The sequence below is a fragment of the Macrotis lagotis genome, chromosome 2, assembly GCF_037893015.1.
Source record: "Macrotis lagotis isolate mMagLag1 chromosome 2, bilby.v1.9.chrom.fasta, whole genome shotgun sequence".
NCBI lineage: Eukaryota > Metazoa > Chordata > Mammalia > Peramelemorphia > Peramelidae > Macrotis > Macrotis lagotis.
In genome coordinates, this window is record NC_133659.1 from 16,639,358 (window position 1) to 16,664,022 (window position 24,665).

The following is a 24,665-nucleotide window of genomic DNA, read 5'->3' on the forward strand; positions in this document are numbered from 1 at the left end:
ACATCTTAGACAACTTCCTAACAACTAGCTCTAGCTGGGATGACCCATTAGGCCAACATAATGGCAGCTTTTTAAGTAGAACTAGGAGGAAAAGCCATTGCGCAAGCTATGGTGAGCCTCATGCCTCATCCTTCCAATTTGTTGATCCCAGCCCACCACTTCACCCAATCAAAACATCCTAAAATCAATCTAGATACTCCCTGTTAAAATCAAGTCAATAGAAAAGCCCATGGGTGGGAACCCACCTGTCCTTTCAGCTGTCTGATGGATTGCTGAATTGTAAGTATCTGGTTGAAGAGGGGGCTTTTCAGCATCTCACAAAACAAGGTCAGACTCTCATTCTGGGAGGTGTCACCCCTCTCATGCAATTTCATTTGTAGCCGGTCAAGGACCTGCAGAATCTGCAGTTTATCTGTAAGAGAAAATGGCAGATAAGAGTGGGATTCAGGTACCAATCTCCTTCCATCCCTTCCCTGATGACCCATAACTCTGAAGTGAAATATAAATTGTATACATACTTGCTGCAGGATTCTCAGGCATCTTGAACTGTTCCCTTCAACCAACCAGAGAAATCTATGGATTTGGAAAAAAAGTGAATCTAATAAATAATTATTCATACATGTATCTATTCAAAGACAGATAGATGGATAGATCTAAGAAAGACCTAGATAGATGGATAGGTGATTGAATAGAGAGACAGACCAAAAAGTGACAGACAGAGACAGATGATAAATAGAGATAAGTGATAGAGACAGAGATAGATGGGTGAAAAATAATTGGATGGATAGATAAGAAAACCTTGACATCAGAGAGGTGATGGCATAACAAGCACATGAATTGGATTTGACAGAGGGGAGCTTTGCTCAGTTCCCAGCCTCATTTTCTCCTTCAGAGCAATCTGGATCCAATGGCCAGATATGACAAGATGACAGGAGATGGCCCTGGATTCAAGGTAATTAGAGTTAAATGACTTGCCCAAGGCTACAAAGCTATTAAGTGTTAAGTGTCTGAGGCTGAATTCAAACCCAATCCTCCTGACTCCAAGACCAATGCTCTATCCACTGTACCACCCACCTGCCAAATAGATGGATGGATGGATAGATGGATGGATGGATGGATGGATGGATGGATGGATGGATGAATGGATGGATGGATGGAGAGAGAGAACAAACATACTTATTCCCTCTAAACCAGTTAATCTTCTGAAATCTCCTATGTCTATCTCAGAGGCCACATCTGGGTAAGTCATTTATCCTCCTTCAACTTCAGTTTCTTCATCTGTTGGACCAAGTGGCTATTTAGCAATAATTCTATGAACCTTTCAATAATCTTCCAATAAGAAAATTCTTCCTTTTGCATTATCCCACACACTCAATCAGGTGACAAAACCCCTTTCCCTTCACAAGGCCATAGTTCAGGGCCTCCCTCACTCCACATGCATCCCATTATGGCCAATGGACTTTAATGATCCCAGTCTCTCCCCTCTCTATTTTCTAAAAAGCTGACAAACTGATATTCCTAATTTCAAAAGAGACCTATAAGGGGCGGCTAGGTGGCACAGTGGATAAAGCACTAGCTGTGGAGTCAGGAGTACCTGGGTTCAAATCTGGTCTCAGACACTTAATAATTACCTAACTGTGTGGCCTTGGGCAAGCCACTCAACCCCATTTGCCTTACCAAAAAAACCTAAAAAAAAAAAGAGACCTATATCATTCCCCTAATTCAATCATCTTCAATGACTCTTATCACTCCAAGATAAAATAGCTCAGACTTGCCATTACCCAGCTCCAATCTACATTTTTAGCCTGACTTCATGAACCCCTTTCACATATTTTCCATTCATACAATGGCATTCACATTTGTTTCCTTTGACTGTCCATCTATACCTATAGTCTGGGTAGGGCTATAAGCTATTCCCAGAGTTCACTATTTGCAACCTCTCTACCTCTCAACATCTTGCTTCAAGAGTTAAGTCAGAAAGGATTCATTTCTAAAATATGCAGAGAACTGAGTCAAATTTATAAATAAAACAAGTCTTTCTCCAATTGACAAATGGTCAAAGGATATGCAAAGGCAATTTATAGATGAGGAAATCAAAGTCATCCACAGTCCTAAGAAAAATTGCTCTAAATCATTACTGATTAGAGAAATGCAAATTAAAGCAGCTCTGAGATACCATCTCACACCTATCAGATTGGCCAATATGACCAGAAAGGAGAATGTTCAATGTTGGGAGGGACATGGAAAATCTGGGACACTAATACATTGTTGGTGGAGCTGCAAACTCATCCAACCTCTCTGGAGAGCAATCTGGAATTACACCCAAAGGGCAACAAAAAATGTGCATACCCTTTGATCTAGCAATACCACTATTGGGTCTATACCCTGAAGAGACCATGAAAAAGGGTAAAAACATTACTTGTACAAAAATATTCATAGCAATCCTGTTTGTGGTGGCAAAGAATTAGAAATCAAAGAAATGTACATCAATTGGGGAATGACTGAACAAACTGTGTGATATGTACATTATGGAACACTATTGTTCTATTTGAAACCAGGAGGGATAGAAATTCAGGGAAGCCTGGAAGGATTTACATGAATTGATGCTGAGCAAGATGAGCAGAACCAGAAGAACACTGTACACCCTAACAGCAATATGGGGGTGATGATCAGCCTTGATGGAAATGCTCTCTCTCCATCAGTGCAATAATCAGGGACAATTTTAGGGGATCTGCAATGGAGAATACCATCTGTATCCAGAGAAAGAACTGTAGAGTTTAAACAAAGACCAAAGTCTATTACCTCCATTTTTTTTAAGTCTTATGTACAACATAATTTTTCTATGTCTAATATTTTATTTTCTCCTTAAGGATATGATTTCTCTCAACACATTCAATTTCAATCAATGTATAGCTTGGAAACAATGTAAAGATTACCACACTGCCTTCTATGGAGGGATGGGGGAGGGAAGGAAGATTGGGGGAAAATTGTAAAATTCAAAACCTTACAAAAAATGATCAGTAGAAACTACTATTGTATATAATTGAAAAACTAATAAAATATTTTTAAAAAGAGTCATCAGTGGGGCGGCTAGGTGGTGCAGTGGATAAAGAACCCACCCTGGAGTAGGGAGGATTTGGGCTCAAATCCGACCTCAGACAACAATTACCTAGCTCAGATTTGCCTTGCAAAACCCTTAAAAAAAAAAAAGAGTTGTCAGTAATCCCACACTCAATGATGCCTTCTCTAATCTTTACTTTTGGTCTCCTCTAATAATTCAATGTTCACTTCCCACTGTGCATCTTGCATCCCCAAGAACATCAACCATTCTGTGTTTGTCTCTAGGTCTCTACCACCTTGCCCAAAGCTTTGGAATAAGAATAAAAGTTGTGTAAGATAAATTCAATTAGGGGAAAGGGAGTGGTTTGTAACCAAAAGAAAACTCTCAGCCTAATAATTTTTGCTCTTTCAGCTCTCAAAACAAATAAAAACAACTTAACAATAATAGTAATGATAATAGTAATAGCCAGCCAGCATTTATTTGGCCCAAGAAACTGTGCTGAGCACTTTTTAAAATCTTAATTGGTACTCCCAACAATCCTGAGAGGTGGATGATATCATTATCTCTATTTTACAAATAAGATCAGCTATTAATAGTGTGAGGCTGGATTTCTACCCATCCTTACCCAAACCTGGTGCTCTGTCTATCCACTATACCAGCTAGCTACCCTTGGTTACTGCCAAAACCAGGAGAATGCCTCCATCTTTGTTTTTTATTGGTTTTTACAGCCTCATTGGCTAAAGCCTTGGCTAAGTTCATGATATTTAGAGTTAAGATCAATGTGTCAACACTTAAAAGTCAGTTGAGGCTGTGTTCAACTGAAGCACCAGACCCAAGAGTTTTCATTAACTTCAATGGCATCAATCACATTGGCTGTGTGACCCTTGGCAAGTCAGTTAACCTTGTCTACCTCATCTTCCTCGTCTGTAAAATGAGCTAGAGAAGGAAGTTTGGGTCCCACAACCATAGGATAATAGATTTAGAGCTAGAAAGACTGTTGGGGTCATCTATTCCCCCCACCACCACCTAATTTGTAATCAATGAATAAACTGAGGCCCAGAGGTTTCATAACAGACCTGAATGGAAGTTAGGGCTTCATCAGACCCTTTAAGTGCAAATGAAGAATGTTTTCTTCCATTTTAGGCAGATTCCCCAATCTCAGTGCAGTCAGGAGGAGGCAGCTCTCTGGTCTCCCCTCTGCCAATGCACCCGCCCATAGGTTGGCCCTTTTAGCCAACAGGTTGGGTGACTCGGCAAGGTGAGCAGGGCACATTCTTCTCATGCCAGACTGCTGGGACATCTCCAGGAACAAGGAATTGTCTCTATGGAGAGGTACATAATGATTCTGCCTCATGGGTCAACAAACTAGAACATGCCTGAAGCATTCGAGATAATGCTGAGGGTTAAGCTAGAATGGCTCTGGCATGTCAGGAAATGGGCAGAATGTGCCTACTTTTAGATCATTATCTTTTCCCTTCTTCCTTCCCAGTCTCTTCAGGCTCTGTGGATATTATGCTGGGTCTGGAGGAAAGCAAGATTCCTCTTCCTAATCTCAAATATGACCTGGGATACTGTCTATTTTTATGACCCTGGGCAAGTCACTTAACCCTGTCTGCCTCACTTTCCTCAACTGCTTTGACCTGGAGAAGGAAATGGCCACCCATTCTGCTATCTTTGTCAAGAAACCCCCAAAAGAGGTCATGAAGAATTGGGCTTGATTGAAAACAACTGAACAACAACAAAATCAATCTTACCTCCAAATCCACAAACTGGCTGTCAAATAATCAACTGAAAGGAAGCAGTAAGAGGGACAAAGTGCTGAATTTAAAAGACTTGAGTTCAAATTCTGATTCAGGCACTTCATACCCTATTTCCCTGAAAAAAAGACTGAGGGGCAGCTAGGTGGCACAATGGATAGAGCAAGCACCAGCCCTGGAGTCAGGAGGACCTGAGTTCAAATCTGCCCTCAGACACTTAATAATTAATTACCTAGCTGTCTGGCTTTGAGCAAGCCACTTAACCCCATTGCTAAAAAAAAAAAAAAAAAAAAAAAACCTTAAAAAAAATAAGATTGATTCTTATACTAATTTTTGCTCCAAAAGGCGCATTACGATTTATTTCAGGGGACGTTTGGAGATAGGCCATCACTCCTGTGGGAATCATTATTCGATCTATTCTTCTCTTGTCAAGGTTCTCATCTTTAGCATGCTGAGCACTACTGAATCCCAGAGGAACAAACCTCTTAGGCTGCCTTGCTAAACAAGTGACAGCATTCAATTGAATCATTTCCTCTTAACTGTTTGTATGCACCAAACTTTTTCAGTTTAAAGAACATAAATGTCTGAAACATATTCAATCTTATCTTTCTTGTTCTTAGTGATGATTTGGGGTTTTCTTTCCATCAAGTGGCCCCTTTATTTGTGCTCCAATCAGTTATTCACCTGTTTACATTGGTCATTTACCATTCCTCTAAAGGCTTCATTTGGGTATTTACAAATAATTATAATTTATATTATCATTTATTAAGTATTAATATCAGTAAGATTTTATATTTAAAAATATATTAATATTATTTTATAATTCAATACATCCATCATGTGTTGCAACAGATAGATGCATGAGTCTGGCTGATGATTTTTAACTGGGGCTTATTTGGGGGATAGGGCTTGTATTACAAACATCCTGAAAAAAAATCATGCTAGGGCTTATTTTCAGGGAAACACAGTAGCTCTGTGATTTGGTGCAAGTCATGTTGTTGTGTTTGGAATCCAGAAAGAGGATTCCAATTGGAAAGAGACAGCACCCTGCCTATGGTTTATGTCATTAGAGAATACTCAATATGGCCTCCCTGCCCTGCAAGCTCTAGAGGAAGTCATTAGGTCTCTCAGAATCTAGAACATCAGCTTGGGATGGAGGTTAGACAGAATCTGGGTCCTAATTACTTCATTTTCACCAGGTTTGAAGATATAGAGGTAAAAGATCTGAAAATTAGAGTGAAGCATCTTTCACTAAGGCACAATGGACAAACTGCCAAGCATAGATTCAGGAAGAGCTGAAATCAAACACAGCCTCAGACACTTTCTATCTGTGTGATCCTAATATCACTCAAACCTGTTTTCCTCAGTTTCCTCATCTGTAAAATGAGCTAGGAAGAAAATGGCAAAGTACTCCAGTATCTCCATCAAGAAATCCCCAAATAGGGTCATGAAGATTTGGACAAGACTGTAAAGACTCAACAACAGCAAAATCTTGCAGTTATAAGATGGAACCATATAAAAAGATGCCACATTTCTATCCTTGGCCCAGTTCTCTTCAACGTTTGGACCAATTCACTAAACATTTAGTAAGCACCTACTGTGTTTGCAATGCCATATAAGACCCTACAAATTCAAAGATGGAAAATGATGGTCTTAGTCTTTAAGAAGTTTACACTCTAAGAAGAAAATGTGAGTAGGATTCAAAAAAGGTAGCAGATAGTAGTGGACAAAGCTCTGGATGTGGGAGTCAGAAAACCTGAATTCAACTCCACTTTATTTATTTGTTTGTTTATTTTAGGATTTTGCAAGGCAAATGGGGTTCAGTGGCTTGCCCAAGGCCACACAGCTAGGTAATCACTAAGTGTCTGAGCCCAAATTTGAATTCAGGTCCTCCTGACTCCAGGGTCAGTGCTCCATCCACTGCACCACCTAGTAGTGCCCTAAATCCCACTTCAGACACTACCTAACTAAACAAGTCTCTTCCCTTCTATGTGTCTCAACTTCCTCCTATAAAATGAGGAGGTTGAACTTAATGGCCTCTTCTGTCTAAATCAATGACTTCCAAAGAAATTAAGCAGGAAATGAGTAAAATGTGATTAACAGAAATCACTCTAGGACCATTTTTAAGAGAGAAGGAACACTTTTATAGGTGTTATATGTAAAACAAGGGGGTTGGACTAGATTATGCTTTAAGATTCCTTTCACCTCTAAATCTGTGGTCCTAAAACCTTGAATAAGATGGTGGCTTGGAAGGGTCTGGGGACTCTTCAAGGTTAGGTGGGAGGGCCAGGGAAGGATTCCTGGAGGAGGTGGCCTCGGAAGTGAGCCCTGAGGGAAGAGAAGACTCTGGACTGGTAAGAGGAGGAAACATTCCAGACCCAGAGAAAGCTATAAACAAATCCCAATGATAAGGCACCAGAGGGAACAAATTACCAGCAGCCCAGCCCAGCCTGCACCTAATAATCATTAGCAGTGAAGAAAGGCTGGGGCGAATCTGGAGAGGCCTTTCCCAATCTTCCCTTTGAAATTCTCTCCCCATTTATCCTGTTTACACCTTGTTTGAACAAAGTTGTTTGTCTGTAGTCACCTTCATTAGACTGTGAGCTCCCTGGGAGTAAAATTGGATTTTTCTGCCTTACTTTTGTGTATCCTTAGTACATAATAGGTTCATCATGGGCTTTGGAAGTCAGGATTTGTTTTGTTTATTTGGAGGCAAATGGGGTGATAAGTGACTTGCCCAAGGTCACATGGCTAGCAAAAGTCTGAGGTCACATTTGAACTCAGTCCTCCTGACTCCACTATAGCACCATCTAAATGCCCCTAATCTCCTCTTAGACACACATCACCATAAGACCAGAGAGGCTCATTTGTTTCTCAGTGTCCCCAGGCAACTAAGATTGGAGCATAGTGGTAAAGAGAGAGGCTAAAAACTAAATAAGGGAGGAAGGGATAAGCATTTGTATAGCTCCTACATATGCCAGGCACCTTGCCACCTTATAACTATCTGATCTTCTGGTCCTCACAAGAACCCTGGGAGGTAGGTTCTGTTAAACCTTGTGAAGAAACTTGCCCAAGGTCATGTGGCAAGTCAGTGCCTGAGGCTAGATTTGAATTCAGGTTTCCCAAAGCCCAGTCCAGTACTCAATCCATTGCAACATCTGGCTGCCTTAGCATTAATTTAGAATCAGATGGTGAAACTTCCCTGATTAAGAGAAGAAATAGAATACTTTCAGCATAATTGACTATATCAATAACAAAAACCAAAACCATATTATACCAGTAGAGGTAGAAAAAGCCTTTGAAGAAATACAAGAGCCTCCTAAAAAGCACAGGAATCAGTAAAGTGACAGTCTTCAGATGATGTAGTATGTTTCTAAACCAAGAGCAAGTAGTATCTGCAGTGGGGAAAAACTTGAAGCCTTCCCAATAAGATCAGGAGGGAAGCAGGAATGTGCATTATTATCACTTAACTTCAATATTGGACTAGAAATGCTATCTCTAGCAGTAAGACAAAAAAAAGAAATTGAAGTAATAAATCTAGGCAGCGAAGAAACAAAACTGTCACTCTTTGTAGATAGGACAGAATCCTTAGAAAACCCTAGAGAACTAACTAAAAAAACTAGTAGAAACAATGAACAACTTAAACAAAGTTGGAGGATATAAAATTTTCATAAATCATCAGTATTTCTATAGATTACCAACAAAACCCAGCAGGCAGAGATAAAAATAGTTGCAGATAGGGGTGGCTAGGTGGCGCAGTGGATAAAGCACCGGCCCTGGAGTCAGGAGTACCTGAGTTCAAATCTGACCTCAGACACTTAATAATTACCTTGCTGTGTGGCCTTGGGCAAGCCACTTAACCCCATTGTCTTGCAAAAAAAAAAATAATAATAATTGCAGATAATATAAAATACTTGAGTCTTCCTGCTAAGACAAACTCAGGGATTTCAAGAACACAATTACAAAACACTTTTCACACAAATAAAGACTGGTCTAAACAACTGGAGAAATTTTAATTGCTCATGAGTAGACTGAGCCAATATTAAAAAAATGACAATTCTGCCTAAGTTAATTGACTTAATCAGTAATTAATTAAAATTAATTTACTTATGCACATCAATCAGGCTACCAAAGGATTATTTTACAGAGCTAGGGAAAAATAGGAACAAAATTCAAATTCATCTGGAAGAACAAAAGGTAAAAAATATTGAGGGAATAAAATTTTTAAATGATAAGGCAAGCAGCCTAATAATTCCAGATTTCAAACTATAATGAAAAACAGTAATTATAAAAACAATCTGGAATTGGCTAAGAAATAGAGTGGTGGAATAGATTAGGTATACAATACACAAGAGTAATGTAGTGTTTGAGGTAAGAATCCAGCATCTGACAAAAAGTGCTGGGAAAAGTGGAAAGCAATTTGGCAGATACATATTTTATATATAGTATACCAACATGTCTAAATGGATAAATAATTTAGACATAAAAGGTGATAACAAAAGTAAATTGAGGGAGCATGGGGAAAGTACCTGTTCAGATCTATGACCAAACAGATAGAGAGAATCACAGGAAGTAAAACGGATAATTTTGATTACATAAAATTTAAAAATGAATGCAGTCAAAAATAGAAGAAAAATAGGAAACTGAGGAAATTTTTTTACAGTAAGTTTCTATGATAAAAGTCTAATTTCTCAAATATAGAGGGAATGGAGCCAAATTTATAAAAATAAAAGCCAATCCCCAGTTGATATAGTTAAAGGTAGTTTCCAGAAAAAAAATCAAAGTTATCCATATGCTCTGTATGCCTCTGGGCCTCAGTTTCCTCCTTTGGTAAAATGAGCAGGTTGGGCTCCAAGACTATTCAGTTCTAACTCCATGATTTTAATACCATTCAATCTTCAGCCCACCACCAAAGGAGCTATAAATGGATTTATTTGGCAACAAAAGAGAAAAATTCCCCAAAGGCAGGTAAAGAATAAGAAAAGTCTGGGTGTGGGAGAGGGCCCACAGGCCTTTTTCTGTCTTTGACAGCTCCTCCCTAAAAATGTTAAGGAAGAGATAAGAGAATGAGGTGTGAATGTGGAACCCAGGATACAGAATATAATATGGGGATGCTAGATTTGTTTTAGCAAGTACCAAGGGGGAGAACTTGGAATAATGAACTTTATGTTTAGGGTCCAGGTCTGCCCCTTATTCCATGTGGTCTCAGTGTCATCATCTGTAAAATGAGTTTTTAGGAGTGCACAGACCATGAGTTCCCTTCCAGCTACAAATCTAGGATTTTATGACCCCCTGGGATCATTCCCTCATTTCAGTTCTGCAAATTTTCACTAGATGCCTACCATGAAAGGCAGAGAGAGGATAAAAAGCTTGACTTTTTTACAAATTACTTTACTTTCTACAAATTCTGCCTCAGACAATTAGTAGAAAAGTCAGTTATTGGGACTCAGTTTCCTCATCTGTAAAAGAATCCACTTCATAGAGATGGGTAGGGATCAAGTGAGGTACCTTGCAAATACTCAAGAATACACACACAATCCATTTTTATTTTTATGTGATAGGCATAGTGCAATCCTCTAGAAACTGGCTTTCTGGGGACAGCAAGATAGGGGGTAGTTGGAGAACCATTTCTATGCATGTGTGTGTGTATAGATATAGATACATAATGTATATAAAATATGTATACTATGTATATTATTAGGTGGAGGCTGTATAGAACTATCTCTATGCATATGTATAGATATAAATATATAGAGATAGAATGACAGATAGATGGAGAGATAGAAGACTGGATAGATAGATAAATAGATGATAGATAAGGTATATAATTATTAGGAGGAGGCCAGATAGAACCATTTCTATGCATATGTGTATATATAGATGTAGAGATAGATGGAAGGTTGATAGATGGATCAATAGATAGACAGACAGACATAGATAATATATATATAATATTTATACTATGTATATTATTAGGAGGAGGCCGGATAGAACCATTTCTGTGCATGTGTATGTATAGATAGAGATAGCTAATGTATAAACAATATGTATAATATGTCTGTAGATATGTCTGTAGATATAGATGATTATGTAGACACACATACAGAAGTATCCAAAGAGTAACTGCAGAAAGAGAAGAGATGTTTCAGGAGTGAAGACCAAAGACTTGGAGCTGAAAGGACCAGAGGGGTCAACCAATACCATGTCTACATTTCCAGGATGAAGAAGTAGAGCCCAAAGAGGGTCTGAGTTCACCCAGGTCCCCTAGGGAGTATCAGAAGCCAGATTCCAACTCAGTTCCACTGAATTACAATCCAGCTCTCTGTCCAGGGTCTGAAAGCAGAACCTGAGAGGCTAGTCCAGACTTTGGAAGCCATTGAATCCACCCTACTCTCATTCAGGCCAACTGAAGCCCTGAGAAGGGGTAACTAAATCAAGTTAGCAATGCTAGAAGGTATCCTTGGCAACATCTGAGCCCAAGTCCTCTGACTCCTGAGCCCCCGCCACTGCTCCAGGGCAGGTGAGACCCTGCCGTGTGCTCCCTTACCCCTATGCCACTTAATGGCCGTCCCACTCATTTGGCACCTACAGGATACAAAGCTGGTGTTTCGTCCAGTTCCAGTCCCAGAGCAAGTATTCAGTGATTGACTGTAGAACTGAGTCCCTGGCAAAAGGAGGGAATTCGCCCAAGAGTAAGCATCAGAATGCTAAGCCAAGATAGTTTTCTAGGCGCTGGAAGCGCTGAGCTTCTAGAGAGCGCTTTCAGCTTTGCTCATCCCGGGGCTGGGACTATTGGCCCCATTTTACAGACAAGAACACTGAAGCAAACCGAGGTCAAGTGACTTGCTCTGGGTCATAGCGCTGATGTGTTCTGGGTCTGCACTGGAGCTGGGCTCCATCCGGTGGCCCGTTTAAGGAGCGCCTTGGGTCCCTGGAGGCTCTGACTGCATGGGCCCCCTCATCTCTTTCCCTGCGCCTGGCAAGGCCCGGCTCCTCTCCCTGCCGGGCCTTCCTCTGAACATTAGCTGGCTGCCAGTCCAAAGTCCACGTCTGCCCTTCCAGGGCCGCGGCCGGCCGGGAGGAGCTGGCTGAATCCTGGCCATCCGTGCAGGAACGGGGCCGCTGCCGAGAAGCAGGCCGGGGCCCAGGGCCAACCCATAGGGGGGACGAGGGGACAGAGGGAGCCTGCGTGGTCCCCAACGGGTGGAGAAGAAAATGGGCCCCTCTGAGGGCCTCAGTTTCCCCCTCTGTCAAAGCCAGGGCTGGGGCTCCGCGGCCTCCCGGCTGGCCATCTCCCCGGCAGCTGCGGGTTCCCCCACTCCTGGACAGACGTGAGGGGGCTCGGGCGGCCTCCCCCTCCCCCTCCGCCCCCCTTCCTTCCGTCTCCCTCCGACTTCCTGGCCTCCATCAAATCGGAGCCGAGGCGAGCAGCCCCCCCCCAGCCGGGAGCGGAGGCAGGGCTGGGGGGGCGGGGAGGTGCTGACGTAGGGATTTAAAGGGACTGGCCCCGGGAGCTGGGCTGGGAGTTGGGGGCCCTGGGTTCGGGGGAGTGGCGGGGGGCGATCGGCGGAGCAGGGAGCCGCCCCCCCCCGCCCCCCAGCCTTTCCATACCTGCCCGGGTCCGAGGAGTGGGTGCGGGAGGCGGCCGCCGGCTCCGGGCCCGGGAGAGGTGGGGCTCCGGGCGCCAGAGCGCCCCCTCCCCTCACCTGGGCGGAAGTGAGACACAGGGAGGCGGGAGGCGGAGCGCACTCACCTGGAGGCCCTGCCCCCCGACCCCCTCCCCACCCAGGGCCCGGGGGCGGGGATCCCGCCAGACTGGAGGCGGGGTGTGCCCTGGCCGCGCCCCCGCCCCGCCCCCAAATCCCTCTGCTGCGGGATCCTGACACACCCTCCTGGAGTTCAAACGCGACCTCAGCTTCCCCCTAGCTGGGTGACCCTGGGCAAGTCACTGCACTTTCCTCATCCAGGGAAGGCAATGGCAAATGCCAAGGAACCGCCAAATGGGGGCCCACCAAGCACAACAGCACTCTGAGGTCTGCTCTCAACTGTGTATCAGCGGGCTGAAATGGCGAGGGGGGGGCTTAGGGTGTGGCTGAGCCCAGGCCCAGCTGGAAGTTCTCATCCAGGAGAAGGAAAGCTCTAGAGAAGCGAACTTGCCCCCACTTACTCTATCTTCGTGTCCCTAACAGCTTCGTTTTCTTTATTTCTTTATCCTTTTGGTCTCTATTTTCCTAACAACTTGCACCTAGTGGCTGTTTAATAAAGGGTGCAAGAGAGGTTGGAGGGGGGAAGCGAGGAAAACATGGGGGGGCACAGGGAGAAGGGAATGCATCTAAGGGGATAATGCTAGAAAGCTAACTGTCCCCTGAACTGGGGGTGAGAAAGGAGGGAGAATAGAGGGGGAAAGGGGAGAGGGAAAAGGAGTCTCCATGACTTGACTCTGGCCGCCAAGATGCAGGAATTTGGGGTTTGGGATTTGGGAAGGACTTTCATCTCGATTAACTAGATGCCTCTTCCTGTTGGTTGGAGAGATAAGAGGACTTAGATGAGGAAAGTGAGGCAAACAGGGTGAAATGACTTGCCCAGGGTCACCCAGCGAAGAGGTATCTGAGGTCACATTGCAACTCGGGTCTTTCTAAGCCCAGTGTATCCCTTAAATACAGGATACTAAGAAACCAGAGAGTGACTTCAGGGACTGGGAGAGAGGGGGCACACTCTTCATAGTTATAGCCAGCTCATAAACAATTGAGAGCAAACCTCAAAGCGCTTTTGTGGTTGTGGTTGTCGTGTCCCCATCTGGGGTTTTCTTGGCAAAGAAACTGGAGTGGTTTGCCATTTCCTTCCCTAGGTAAGGAAAGTGAGGCAAACAGGGTGAAGTGACTTGCCCAGGGTCACCCAACTAAGAAGTATCTGAGGTCACATTTGAACTCAGGTCTTTCTGACTGCAGGCCCAGTATATCCCTTAGTTTACTTCTCTGTTAAATGAGGAGAGTGGACTAGGTAACTTATGAGCTTCTTCAGAACTAACAGGTTATGAATCTTCTTGTTATACAAATCAGGAAACTAAGGCTCATAGAAGGACACAATGAGTGTAGAAACTCATTGTGAGAGGGCAGCTAGGTGGTGCAATGGAGAGAGCACCAGCCCTGGAGTCAGGAGGACCTGAGTTCAAATGTAGCCTCAGACACTTAATTACCTAGCTATGTGATCTTGGGCAAGTCACTTAACCACATTTCCTTGTAAAAAAAAAAACTCATTGTGATCCCAGGCCTCAAGCTTACTTGGCTTCCTGTAACACATTCTCCTTTTTGGAAAACAGACTGAAAACCTGGAAAGATGAGGAGGTATAGGAAAAGACAGTCAGACAAACAGAAGAAGAAACAGATGGCCTAGTGGCTGTGAGCAAGGCAGATGGCCCTACCAGGAAGAGGGAAAAAAGCAGACAGATTAATGCATTGTCAGCTTCTCTCTGGAAGGAAGGGAGGGAGAGAGGAAGGAAGGAAGAAGGAAGGAAGGAAGGAAGGAAGGAAGGAAGGAAGGAAGGAAGGGATGGAGGAAGGGATGGAGGAAGGGAGGGAGGGAGGGAGAAACTGAAATAGGAAAGGCATGAAGATTAGAGGATAGAGAGCTGGAAAATAATCCTATCTCAACCTTCTTTTTAACATGTGAGAAAATGATCACCCAGAAAAAGGAAAATAAAATGCCCCTGCTATAATTTGAGTAGATTTGAATAGATTACAAGCTTAGAAGAGATCTCAGAGGCAGCTTGTTCAACCTTCTCATTTTACAGGAGAGGAACTAAGACCTAGAGAAGTCAAATACATTTCCCAATTTTTAAGTGGCAGAACTGAGATTTGAACCCAGATTATTGGATTTCACATCCATTGTGCATTAGGGAATAAGGGAGCAAAGAAGCAAGGGACAGAAGGGAACATCATCAAGGGTGGAAGAGACATTATGGATGACTGTGGAGATGGCAGGACAACAAATTAACTGGGAGACAACCAAGTGAAATCCACTGGAATGGGTCAAACCAGTGTCAATCACTAAAGAAGCCTCACTCTGAGTCGCTGTTCTCCCCACTGTACCACCTGCCTACCTGACACAACAACATGCCTGGAACTAATAAGCACTTATAATGTTTGTCCTTCAGTTTTCTTTTTTCCTTTTTTTAAAAATTTTTTTTGCAAGGCAATGGGCTTGAGTCCTTCATTTTTCAAAGAAGACCATGCTATCAAGGTGGTGATGCCATGACAAGCATAATCACTGGAGTGAGGGAATGCAATGCTAAGTCGCCAGCTTCACTTTCTCCTCCCAGCAGGAATCAGGATGACTGGACGTAGCCCTGGAGTTGAGACACTGGGGATAAGTGACTTGCCCAAGTTCACACAGTTATAAGTGTCTGAGGTCACATTTGCACCCGGGTCCTCCTGACTTCAGGGCCAGTGCTGTTTGACTGGCAATGCTAATTGCTCACAGCTCTTAGTCCCCCACCCCCATATTCCTTTATATCTATCTATAGACAAGGAGAGGTGACCAACCTGTCATGCCAAAGTGGATGCGACTAGCTCCTTCTTCCACTTATTATGGATTCATTTCGTGTAGTGTATATTGGCGAGAGAGGTTGGAGGGAAGAAGAGAGGAAGGGGGCAAGGAAAAGATGGGGGGGCAGAAGGCTCGGGAGGAAGGGAAAGGGAGAAGGGAATGGATCTAAGTGGATAATGCTAGAAAGATAACTGTCTCCCTAAACTGGGGGTGAGAAAGGAGGGAGAAAAACAACAAAGAATAGAGGGGGAAAGGGGAGAGGGAAAAGGAGTCTCCATGACTTGACTCTGGCCGCCAAGATGCAGGGACTTGGGGTTTGGGAAGGACTTTCACCTCAGTGAGGTTGTTTTTGTTGTTTTAAAGTAGGTTAGGTGATAAGCTGAGTACCGCTATAATTTCAGACACTATAATTGGCTCCTTGTGCCTCCATTCCATTTTCCTGGAGGAAAAAAAGCCATTCTTCCTTCAGGTGAACTTCCCCTCTCTCTCAATCTTGAACAGCAGCATGTTCATAGACAGATTCATAGTAAATAGTTTAACAGCAGTTTCATGTATATCATAACAAAAATGAGCTATAAAAGGGGAAAAGGCTCTCAAATGGCAGCTGCAATGACTGTCACTTAGTGGGGATGGATGTCTTTACTTCACCCCACTCTTCCACACACACCTTATCTCATCAGTGGGAAGCAAAACAGGAAGTGAGATCATATAGGAAAAATGCTATGGGCTTCACTACAAGATGATCCAGAGAAGAATGTGATAAATCAAAGGAACTGTGGGATGGATCTGGGAGGGGGAATCTCATTGGCATTTCAGTCCAAGCTTCTCTTAGGGGGTTCAAGCTGGCTCCAGCTCACCCATATCCATTTCCATATGGCTAGCCCCTCTGCCTCCTTCTTTTGCTTGTAACTGTCAGGAGAAAAAAGGTCACCATTTCTCCATTCCTGACTCAATGTCAAAATGAAGTCCCTGGGGGCAGCTAGGTGGTGCAGTGGATAAAACATTGGAGTCAGGAGGTCCTGAGCTCAAATCCTTACTCAGACACTTAATACCTAGCTGTGTGACCTTAAGCAAGTCCCTTAACCCCATTGCCTTACAAAAACAAAGAAAAAAGTATTTAAAAAAAATAAAGTCCCCCCCATACCCTAGCAAGGGACCTCTTGTGGCCTTCTGGTTTCTCCCCTCAGGAAATCTCTTTAAAGATGAGAAATCCTGATTGAAATCAGTCTTCCTGACTCCATGACAATACTCAAACCACTGCATTACCTAGCTGCATATAGTAAAGCATAGCCGAATAAAACAAATCTCACACTGGCCATGTCTCATTCTGTATCTTGAACTTTTTCCCTTGTACCAGTCTATTTCCCAATGAAAAAAAAAATTCCACAGAAGTAGTCTAAAGGAAACCATCAAGGAAACATAAAATGGAAATAGGACTGGGTCCAAACAAGTGTAAAGAGAGACAGATATTCTACAGAAAACCTCATGTTCCTTTGGTACTCATTCATTGTCAAGAGAGAGAGCTACTTTGGGGGTTTTTCGCTTTTGTTGTGTCCTGGACTCCTTGGGCAGTCAATGTGGTAAAGGCTGTGAATCCCATCTCAGAATCATGTTTGTAAATATAAAAAATAAATACTTAGGAACCAAAAAAAAACCCCCAAATTCTATTGAAGTATAATTATGAAAATTAGAAAAACCTAAATTTATAGACCCCCCCCCCCAAGCCTAGAACACCCTGGAAAGAAGAAAAGCATGTTGGGTAGTCAGGGTTGGAAATTTTTGGAGGATGTGTAATGAAATTCCATGGCATGAGAAGGCCTGGATGGGTTATGATCAGCCCCTCTAGAAGAAATCTACTAACCAGGAGATGCCTGATCTCCTGATATATCCAAGAAATTTGACAGTGACCATGAGATATCTAAATGGAAATGACTAGAGCTTAGTGAGAATGCTAGACTAAAATTTTGGATTTAGGAATAATCAGCATGGAACTTTTAGTGTACTCTGATGGTGAGTGTCAGGGTGGATGATTGTGATGTAGTATGGGGAGAGTCTTGGTCTTATAAGGTTATAAAAGAAGCTCAGTCTTTCTTAATCACAATCTCTCCCCACCCACCCACACAAACCATATATATATATATATATATACATATATATGTATATATATATACATATATATATTTATATAATATATAATTAAAATGTTTAAATGAAAGAGCTTTTTGATCTCCATGGTTACAAGTGCTCTTTTCTCCCAACCAATACAAAATTGCTTTGTCTATATTTATAGTTTGATATACCTAATTATGTATAGGTTATATAATCTAGCTCAAGCAGCATGTAAGATCTTTGAAGGCTAGTAGGGTTTTCACTTGGTCATAGTAAGCTTTCACCCTAGAAGGACCCCTAGAGATTAATAAATGATTGTTTAATTAATTTCTCCCATGAAGACCCTGAGAACAAGAGTTAGAAGGGGACTTCAGAAAACATCTGGTTCAAACTTCTTATTTTTAAAGAGCTAGAAACGGAATCCCAGAGAGGGTCAGTGACTTGTCCATAGATATAGAGATAAGGGGAGCCAATACCAGGACACTCACTGGGTATTAAAATCATTACTCTAGGAGCAGCTAAATAGTGCAGTGGATAGATCACCAACCCTGGAGACAAGAGGATCTGAGTTCAAATTGGCCTTAGACTCTTGATACTTATTAGCTGTGTGATCTTGGGCGACTCACTTAAGCCCCATTGCCTCAAAATCAAACAAACCTCAAAACAAAAAATAAATAAATAAAAATTTTTTTAAAAGATCATAACTCTAGAGTTACAAGGGATCTTAGAAGTACTCATCTTATAGATGAGGAAATGGAGAGCCAGAAAGGTTAAGTTATTCACCCATTGTCACACAGGTCATAGGGAATGAGGATAGAATTTTGAACCCAGATCCCCTAATTCCAAAGACAGGATTCTTTTCACAGGATCAGTAGCCTTCAATATCATTTAAATCAACTCTGCTTTCTTTCACCATGGCAGGAGGGGAGATGAGGGCTTCCTAAGAAAGATGCACTGCAGCCCTGGCTCTCCTTTCATAAGATGATGATGATGATGATGATAATGATGATGATGATGATGATGTTTGTCCTTTGTTCTGAAAGATAACTCTGACATTAGGAAGGTGAAGCCATGACAAACACGTTGGATTTGAGTGAGGGGGACTGTGCTGAGTCACCAGCCTCACTTTCTTCTCCAGTCATCTGGATCCAGAGGTCAGATATGAATCAGGATGACTGGAGATGGCCCTGGTTGCAAGGCACTCAGGATTACCTAAGGTCACACAGCTAGTAAGTATGACCGGCTGCTTAAAAACTCTAGGTTATGGAATGAAAAGCATGTCATTTGCAGTTCTTGAGGAATCAGCTTCCACACACCAAGCAATTCACTGCCTCTTGCATTCCTCCCTACCAGTTTTCTTCCCCCTCTTGTCCCAAGTCCCCTAGGATATTTTGCTGTCTACCTTCTAATGTCAGAAGAGGCTGGAATAAGGATCTACATTCTGCAAGGTTCAGAACAATGGGATGCCTACGTGTGTGTGTGTGTGTGTGTGTGTGTGTGTGTGTGTACCTCTTTTTCTTTTCCTTTCCATTCTTCCATGTTTTTTCAAATCTGAAATTCACCAAAATGATGGGAAGCTCTGCCCTCAGGTAGTTTAACCCCAAGATGGTCTCTTTGATACCTTCAGGATGAGAACAGTCTGGGAAAAATGCAAATATGAAGGAAAAAACCCTGCCCCTTAAGGGGTAGCCATAAATTTGCTGTTATCATATCCTATCAGGATGGGTGGGTATTATGTACATTTTCAAAGTGGCCAGGAATGAATCTAAATTCCAAACTCCACACCCTCACCTCATGGACATCCAATCAAAATTTTGCCAACATTTTATTTTAATTGGATCCTTCCATTTTTTTTTTTTAGATTTTTGCAAGGCACTGGGGTTAAGTGGCTTGCCCAAGGCCACACAGCTGGGTAATTATTAAGTGTCTGAGGCCGAATTTGAACTCAGGTCCTCCTGACTCCAGGGCCAGTACTCTATCCACTGTGCTACCTACCTGCCCCTAATTGGATCCTTCCAACACACTACCTTGGGGTCAGGTTCTTTTCCTCAGCCTCCCAAAGATGCCAGAGTATACTTGGCCAACTCTTTACAATTTAAAGAAAATCTTTTCCAACCCCTTCTCCTTCTCCCCAACCAGAAATACCATATACCTCATGATTAAGGCCTAAAGCCAGAATTTGTTTCTTAAATGAGAGAGCTACAGCATCCATTATAAATGCTATAATAGTCCAGCGTATCTAGCTTCTTATCAACATCCTCTAATGATGGAGAGCACAATCAATCCATCCATCTGTCCATCTGCCCAGCTTCCTCCTCCTGTAGGATTTGTGTCTGGGTTCTCCCAAAAGTTCTCCAAGCAGCAGTTCATTCAATGTGGTAGGAAATCTTCCACATTGTCTCAACATTATGAGGAATCTACTGAAGCATGGAAATAGGTTCTCAGGCTCTCATTTCCACTACAGGACTCCTAGCCCTGTCTTATTTTTCTATCACAACTTTTTTTTCCCTGACATCTTCTGTTCTTCTTCATAATTCCCTTTTATGCTGTGTGTGGTAGGATGCCAGACTAGATAAATGCTTAGGTTTATCCAGATGGAGATCTAGATACTTCTATCGATAGAATATACATTTATATACACAAACATAAATGTAAATGCATATATATATATAATATATATGTATCCACACACACACATATATATTTCTTTAAAGTTTGTGAAACTTTTTTACTTTTGTCATCTCATTTGATCTTCACAACTATCCTGGGAGGCAAGGGCGATAATCATTATGGTCATTTTACAGATAAGGAAACTGGGACACCAAGGAGTTAAGGGACTTGTCTAGAAAATGAAGGTTAGTAAATAAGACAAGGGAGATCTGAATGCAGGTCTTTTTTTTATTTTTGTTTTTTATTTTTTTTTCAGGTCTTCTTAATATACATCTTACACTTTTCTCTACCCCACTTAGCTGTATTATGCTCATTTTTATTTTCTTAGAGACTGTACTTTTCCACACCTTACAACCATAAATTAATGCTGGCGAAATATTGATTATCAAAAGGTAGACCTCTTGTTTGGGAAAGTTTGAAGTCATTGTTGAAACTTTTCAATTTCCCAAAGGCAATCTAGTCCTTCCTTTTTAATTCGGGAGTCATATGCTTATCCATTTGCAGGCTCTGTCTCCAATAAATATACTGATTGATGAGTTTTATAGATTATCCATCCACCTGCATGTCATAATAAGCATTCTTTTTTGGTGGCTCTGAAAAAATTTTTGGAAGAAAAATGCTGTCTTAAATGTGCTCCTCCATCAAATTCATGCAGTATTATTTGAAAGATAAAATGGTGGAGATAACCTTGTTGCATGACCCTCTGATCATTAATATCAGGAAAGGCATGAAACAGGGAGATGTATGCTCACCAGAGGTATTTGCCTCTGTAATGGAGAAAATCAAATGTTGCATGCCAGTTTTAGACAGATTCTCTATAAATCACATGGCAGGTGGTTCACTCAATTCCCACAATCAAGAGTTCTTATCCAGGGGTTATGTATTTGGTTGTTTGTTTTTTAAATAGTTTGGTAACTATTTCAAAGCAATTGATTTTCTTTATAGTTTTATTTGATGCTTTGAAAAACATGAACTGGAGAAGGAAATGGTAAACCACTCTAGCATCTTTGTGACAAAAATCCCAAATGAGGTGACACAAATTGAACATGACTGAACAATTTTTTTTAAGGTTTTTTTGCCAGGCAAATGGGGTTAAGTGGCTTGCCCAAGGCCACACAGCTAGGTAATTATTAAGTGTCTGAGGTCGCATTTGAACTCAGGTTCTCCTGACTCCAGGGCCTGTGCTCTATCCACTGCGCCACCTAGCCACCCCCATGAACAATATTTTTTGTATAGGAGGAATAAACATGATTTTTACCATATTCAGTGTTTTATAAACATATTTCTTTCCTTTCTAAATAGTAGACATAAAACTGAGATTGGAAAGAGACTCTTTGAAAATGCATGAGATATTCAGGAAAATGATTGAGACTAGGTCATTCAGCAACTGTTTGATCATGATATCTCTAGCCACCTTCTGGACTACAAGCTGCATTAGAACCCTAAATCTAAGGATATATTTCATCCTTTCATCCATATGGAAGATTGATTAAAAGGCAGCAAGGAAATTCATATGGAATCCTCAATACTTGGTAATAAGTTTGAAAGTAAAAAATGATTCTATTTTCTTTTCATTGGAATTTGGGATATACACACATATACATAAATATCTGTATTTATATACATATAAATACACATATTTATGTAGGTTTATGGCCCCATTAGGTCCAACTTGCAATGACATCTCTTTCTGATATACAGATGACGGTAGGGTCTCAAAGGCTGGGCCAGGGGACTGTAATCTTTGGCAGGTTCTTCCATAGTGCAAAGAATTTGAGGGTTTTCCCAGCAACAGCCATTTTCTGCTTTCTGAGATACAGTCTAGCTAGCTACAGAGGGATTCACTACTAGGACCTTGGTGACACATTTTTGGCCATGGTGACCCAAGGAGAGAAAAGAGAATAATACTAAATGAACCTTAGCCCTGGCAGTGACAACAAGGTAGAAAAGGGCCAGAGGGTGCTAAAGTTATGTTCTTTTAAAGAATGTAATAAACATCCATATAACAATTGGCTTCCTAAACATGAGACTGGAATCCACTGACCAACATATAGACATATTATTGCTAGAGCTATGTTAGGTTGATCTTGAAATTCTCCCTACAAATGAAACCAGAAGACAAAAGGATGATGTAGGTAAATGGAATTTTGGTCCACAGGTTTTTCTTAGAAAAGCAAATAAAGGAGTTGGCTTAGCTTTTTCTTAAAAGTTCTTAGAACACTTAACTGCTCATATGGAAAAAAGATCATGAAGATAATTGTCACTTTTGTTATCTATGTCTATCATGGTGGGTGAATGAGAGAAGAAGAAATTTCAGTGAAGACCTCAATAAGATCCTCCAAATGAAAGACATATAACTGATTTCATTCCTGCTGGCTTCAATTAGAGGATTGCATAGGAATGGAAAGTGAATTATTGGAAAACATAGTTTTGGAGTAAGAAATAAGAGGAAAAGCTTATGTGTAGACCACACAGATGCCTCATACCTTCATTTAATAAAGATTTCAGTGAGAGCATTGGAATGCACATCACACATCACAGAAAATGAAACAGAACAGAATAGAATAGATAGAAAATGATGTGTTATTGCTTTTTGGGAGACATTTTTTTTTTAGTTTTTTGCAAGGCAAATGGGGTTAAGTGGCTTGCCCAAGGCCACACAGCTAGGTAATTATTAAGTGTCTGAGGTCAGATTTGAACCCAGGTACTCCTGACTCCAAGGCTGGTGCTTTATCCACTACGCCACCTAGTCACCCCTGGGAGACATTTTCAAAGGAGTTATCATGGGACAAAGGAATGACTAGGATGGGAAAACAGAAGTCACCCAGAAAATATATTTTTAAAAAATAATTGGGAAACCACCAAGTTTGACAATATCTTTTCTCATGGTCAATCAAGGAAATTCCCTTTCTATCTTCTGATTTTCTTTGCACGCTTCTTTGAAAATAAAATTTTATTTTTCCTATTACTGTAAGAGGCAGGAACACTGGGGTTTTCAGAATCTTTTGGACAAGGATTAAAAGCTTCTGGTCTCTGTGGCTTGGCTTCATTTGTCTGGGCTTTAGTTTCTCACCTGTAAAATCAGGCCCTTAGAGTTCCTGCTAGCTCTAGATTTTAGGACTAGACATTTACTGTAATTTTTTTTTTAGGTTTTTGCAAGGCAAATGGGGTTAAGTGGCTTGCCCAAGGCCACACAGCTAGGTAATTATTACGTGTCTGAGACTGGATTTGAACCCAGGTACTCCTGACTCCAAGGCCAGTACTTTATCCACTATGCCACCTAGCCGCCCCCATTTAATGTAATTTTAAAACAAGGCCTTCATCCCATGATTTCTCTCAACATGTAGGAACTGATCTAGTAATTATATCTCTCCAGTAATCAAAACTTGATCCGTGTTAAAAATGTCCACTTTCGGGGCAGCTAGGTGACACAGTGGATAGAACACTGGCCCTGGAATCAGGAGGATCTGAGTTCAAATCAAGCTTCAGATACTTAGTTGCCTAGCTATGTGATGTTAGGCAAGTCACTTAATGGGGTCACTCAACCCCATTGCCTTAAATAAATAAAATTTTTTAAAAATGTCAGCATTCACTCTCTAACTGTAGCATAGCTCTCTGTAAAAGAGCCGTCACTTGTAGTTGTTCAGTTGTGTCTAACTCTTCATGACCCCATTTGGTATTTTATTGGCAGAAATCCTGGACTGTTTTTTCTTCTCCAGTTCATTTTATAGATGAGGAAACCGAGGCAAATAGGGTAAAGTGCCTTGCCCAGGGTGACCTAGCTAGTAAGCGTATGAGAGGATGGCTTTGAATATCTTCCTGACTCCAGGCCTGCCACTTTATCCACTTTGCCACCTAGAGGTGTCCTAATAATAGAGCAAATGAGGTTTTCTCCCCAGGCACCAATATGGGGAAGGGCCTGCTTTTCCAGGGTGACTCTTGATTTTAAGTATCTGTTCCTACTCTTTTTGTGTCTTGCTTTTCCAAAGTTTGATGGGAGAGGGAACACAGTACAATAGAAAAAGAAATGAATCTGGATTTGCAGGTTTAGCTCTGGTGCTTCCTGCCAGGTAACCTGGGTAAGCTAGGCTTCTTTTGAGGTTTTTTTTTTTTGCAAGGCAAATGGGGTTAAGTGGCTTGCCCAAGGCCACACAGCTAGGTAATTATTGAGTGTCTGAGACCGGATTTGAACCCAGGTACTCCTGACTACAGGGTCGGTGCTTTATCCACTGAGCCACCTAGCCACCCTAGGCTTCTTTTGAGCCTTGGTATTCTCTTTTATAAAAACAGGGGTTTAGTCGAAATGGTCACTAGGTAGGAATTTCTTTATCTGTTTTTGATTTCTAATACTCTAAATAGTGTCCTGCACATTTTTGGGGGGAGGAAGGGAATGGGACTTGACCTGAATTTGGATTTGTGATTTCACCATTGTAAGGAATTTTAGGTGTGAAAACTCCTTCATCAAAGTAGGTTAGGATCCTTTAGAACTTAAGAACTTGGAGAATTAGGTGAGTTGCTTTTGT

The 24,665-nt window shown here is 41.6% G+C and overlaps 1 protein-coding gene across 9 annotated transcripts in view; it reads right to left on the reverse strand.

Moving 5' to 3' along the window:
- PATJ (PATJ crumbs cell polarity complex component) overlaps positions 1 to 12,519 on the reverse strand; it is a 331,197-nt gene extending 318,678 nt beyond the window's left edge. For 6 of the 9 annotated variants that reach the window (XM_074221287.1, XM_074221289.1, XM_074221288.1 and 3 more), the window contains exons 1-3: positions 12,430 to 12,519; positions 519 to 573; positions 246 to 412 (exon numbers count right to left, since the gene is read on the reverse strand). In XM_074221287.1, the coding sequence (XP_074077388.1) occupies positions 246 to 412; positions 519 to 540 (189 nt within the window). In that variant the 5' untranslated portion in view covers positions 541 to 573; positions 12,430 to 12,519. The other 3 variants (XM_074221285.1, XM_074221286.1, XM_074221284.1) reach the window with 3 other exon arrangements.
- Positions 12,520 to 24,665: the final 12,146 nt, after the last annotated feature.